The sequence below is a fragment of the Vigna angularis genome, chromosome 6 (assembly GCF_016808095.1).
Source record: "Vigna angularis cultivar LongXiaoDou No.4 chromosome 6, ASM1680809v1, whole genome shotgun sequence".
Lineage (NCBI taxonomy): Eukaryota > Viridiplantae > Streptophyta > Magnoliopsida > Fabales > Fabaceae > Vigna > Vigna angularis.
In genome coordinates, this window is record NC_068975.1 from 2,466,899 (window position 1) to 2,469,704 (window position 2,806).

The window sequence follows — 2,806 nt, forward strand, 5'->3', positions numbered from 1 at the left end:
AGAATTTACAGGGTGAAGAGTTTGAAAATCTAGCTAGGAAATTGGTAATTAAGTTAATGAAAGGAAGTGATAGGAATGCAATTAAGTATAGGCCAAAGTCTGAACTTGATAAGTTAATGTTGCAGATAACCTACCTCTACCAAACATGTCAGCATCTACAACTGCATAACTGTCAACTTGGTTGTTGCAACTTCCGTTTCTTCTGAACTTGAAATTCTCCCATAAAAGGTTGCATTCTTAGTTTAACTTTTCTCCCACAGAATAACCACATAAACCAATGGCAGCGTGCTTGAATCCACCTAGGCTATCTACCACTGAAGATGACTCTGTGATACTCTTCTCAACTTCTAATTCTCCTGAGGAATCCATTAGTGCTTCTTCTTCCTCTTTCCACCACTCACCGCCACCATCACAGCAACAATTCAGAACTGCATATAAGCTTTCTGTGAGAAATCTCTCCTACACTTTGAAGCCTAACAAGAGAACTTTCCTTTCATTTTGTCACCAGAGTAAAAAACCAGAGCCCTTAAGTATACTCAACTCAATCTCTTTTGTTGCCAGAAGTTCTGAGATTGTTGCTGTGGCTGGTCCTAGTGGAACAGGAAAGTCTACCCTTCTGCGAATCATGGCAGGAAGGGTAAAAGATGAAGACTTTGATCCTAAAAGTATTTCAATCAATGATCAGCCTATGACTAGTCCAGCTCAGTTGAGAAAGACATGCGGCTTTGTGGCACAAGAGGACAATTTGCTTCCTATGCTGACTGTGAGAGAAACTTTGTTGTTTAGTGCAAAGTTTAGGCTAAAAGAAATGACCCCAAAAGATAGAGAGTTGAGGGTAGAAAGCTTGTTGCAAGAGCTAGGACTTTTACATGTTGCTGATAGTTTTGTTGGGGATGAAGATAATAGAGGGATATCTGGTGGAGAGAGGAAAAGGGTGTCAATTGGAGTTGACATGATTCACAATCCTCCAATTTTGCTCCTAGATGAGCCAACTTCAGGTCTAGACAGCACTTCAGCTTTGCAAGTCATTGAGTTACTGTCATCAATTGTTAAGGCAAATCATAGGATAGTGGTTCTTTCAATCCACCAACCCAGCTATAGAATATTGCAGTGTGTTTCCAAGTTCTTGATCCTCTCTCATGGTTCAGTTGTTCACAATGGTAGCCTAGAACAACTAGAGGAAACCATAAGTAAACTGGGATTTCAAATCCCAACACAGCTGAATGCTTTAGAATTCTCTATGGAAATTATACGAGGGTTGGAAGATTCCAGTTCCAAATATGAATCTTCCATCATTGAGGAAAAGGAGCCATTTCCACACCTCCTGTGGCCAGAGGAAGAAAACTGTGGTGGAGTCCAAATTGTCCAATCACAGTTTACCAAGGAAAGTTTTAGCAGTCTTTGCTATGCATACTTGATAGAGATACTGGTTTTGTGCTCAAGATTTTGGAAGATCATTTATAGAACAAAACAACTTTTCTTGGCCAGAACAATGCAAGCACTAGTTGGTGGCTTTGGTCTAGGAAGTGTTTATATAAAGGTAACAAGGGATGAAGAAGGAATTGCAGAAAGATTAGGTCTATTTGCATTCAGTCTTAGTTTTCTCCTCTCTTCTACAGTTGAAGCACTTCCAATATACCTTCAAGAGAGGAGTGTTTTGATGAAAGAAGCCTCAAGGGGAGCCTATAGGATTTCCTCTTACATGATAGCCAACACTTTTGTTTTCCTTCCTTTCTTGTTTGTGGTATCTACACTTTTTGCTGTTCCTGTGTACTGGCTTGTAGGCCTCAACCCTTCTCTTTCTGCCTTCTCCTTCTTCACTTTTGTGGTGTGGCTCATTGTGCTCATGGCAAGTTCTCTTGTGCTCTTCTTAAGTGCAGTGTCTCCTGATTTCATTTCAGGGAACTCTCTCATCTGCACAGTTCTTGGAGCCTTCTTCCTCTTCTCAGGATACTTCATTCCAAAGGAAAGCATCCCAAAGTATTGGCTTTTCTTGTACTATGTGTCCCTCTATAGGTACCCTTTGGATGCACTCCTCACAAATGAGTACTGGAATGTTAGAAATGAGTGCTTCTCTCATCAAATAGAGGGATCACAGTGCTTGATCACAGGGTTTGATGTGTTGAAGAGTAGAGGACTTGAAAGGGATAACAGGTGGATCAACGTGGGAATAATGCTGGCATTCTTTCTGTTGTATCGTGTGCTTTGTTGGATAATTCTTGCAAGAAAGGCCTCCAAAACAACAATATAATTAATAACAGTCGTTGCTTGAAACTTGAAAACAAAAACATAAGCTTCAAATATATGGCAGGTCATCAGAGTTCACACTAAGAAAAGACTTGTTCCCATATGCCTATTGTTAATGTATGATATGAAATTCTATGCTACAAACTTATTCTAGGAATAATGTATGAGTATATGTCTTACTGTCTTATTATAAATGTCCTCTTCTCCTTTCTCTTGCAATGTAAAGGATGAAAGTAACTATTAGGTTCTGTTATGTTGTCAACTTTTGGTTTTAATTCTTGAAAAGCAATCACTACTAAAAAATTTATATTCCATGAAGATTTTCCTACAAATTTCTTACAAAAGTTTACAAACAAAGAAGGTGTTTCCTATATTATTCTTACAAATTTCAATTAATAGATAATTTCTTAGTGAGTAATTAGTTACTGTAGAATTTAAAAATTCGCAAAAGAAATTTCATGAAAAATTTTCTATAAAAAATTTTCTATACAACGGATACCTTTCCTGCAAATTTAAATTTGACAAGTAATATTTTCACAAATTTGAAATTCACAATTAA

General features: G+C 37.8%; 1 protein-coding gene across 1 annotated transcript; it reads left to right on the forward strand.

The window, feature by feature from the left end:
- The first annotated feature begins 225 nt into the window (after positions 1 to 225).
- Positions 226 to 2,459, forward strand: LOC108319779 (ABC transporter G family member 23). The gene has a single exon (XM_017551027.2). The coding sequence runs from the start codon at positions 278 to 280 to the stop codon at positions 2,249 to 2,251; it is 1,974 nt and encodes a 657-aa protein (XP_017406516.1). The 5' UTR covers positions 226 to 277; the 3' UTR covers positions 2,252 to 2,459.
- Positions 2,460 to 2,806: the final 347 nt, after the last annotated feature.

Bases quoted from the DNA above. Each gene is read 5' to 3' on its own strand.
- LOC108319779 (XM_017551027.2), top strand. From the start codon at position 278: ATGGCAGCGTGCTTGAATCCACCTAGGCTATCTACCACTGAAGATGAC.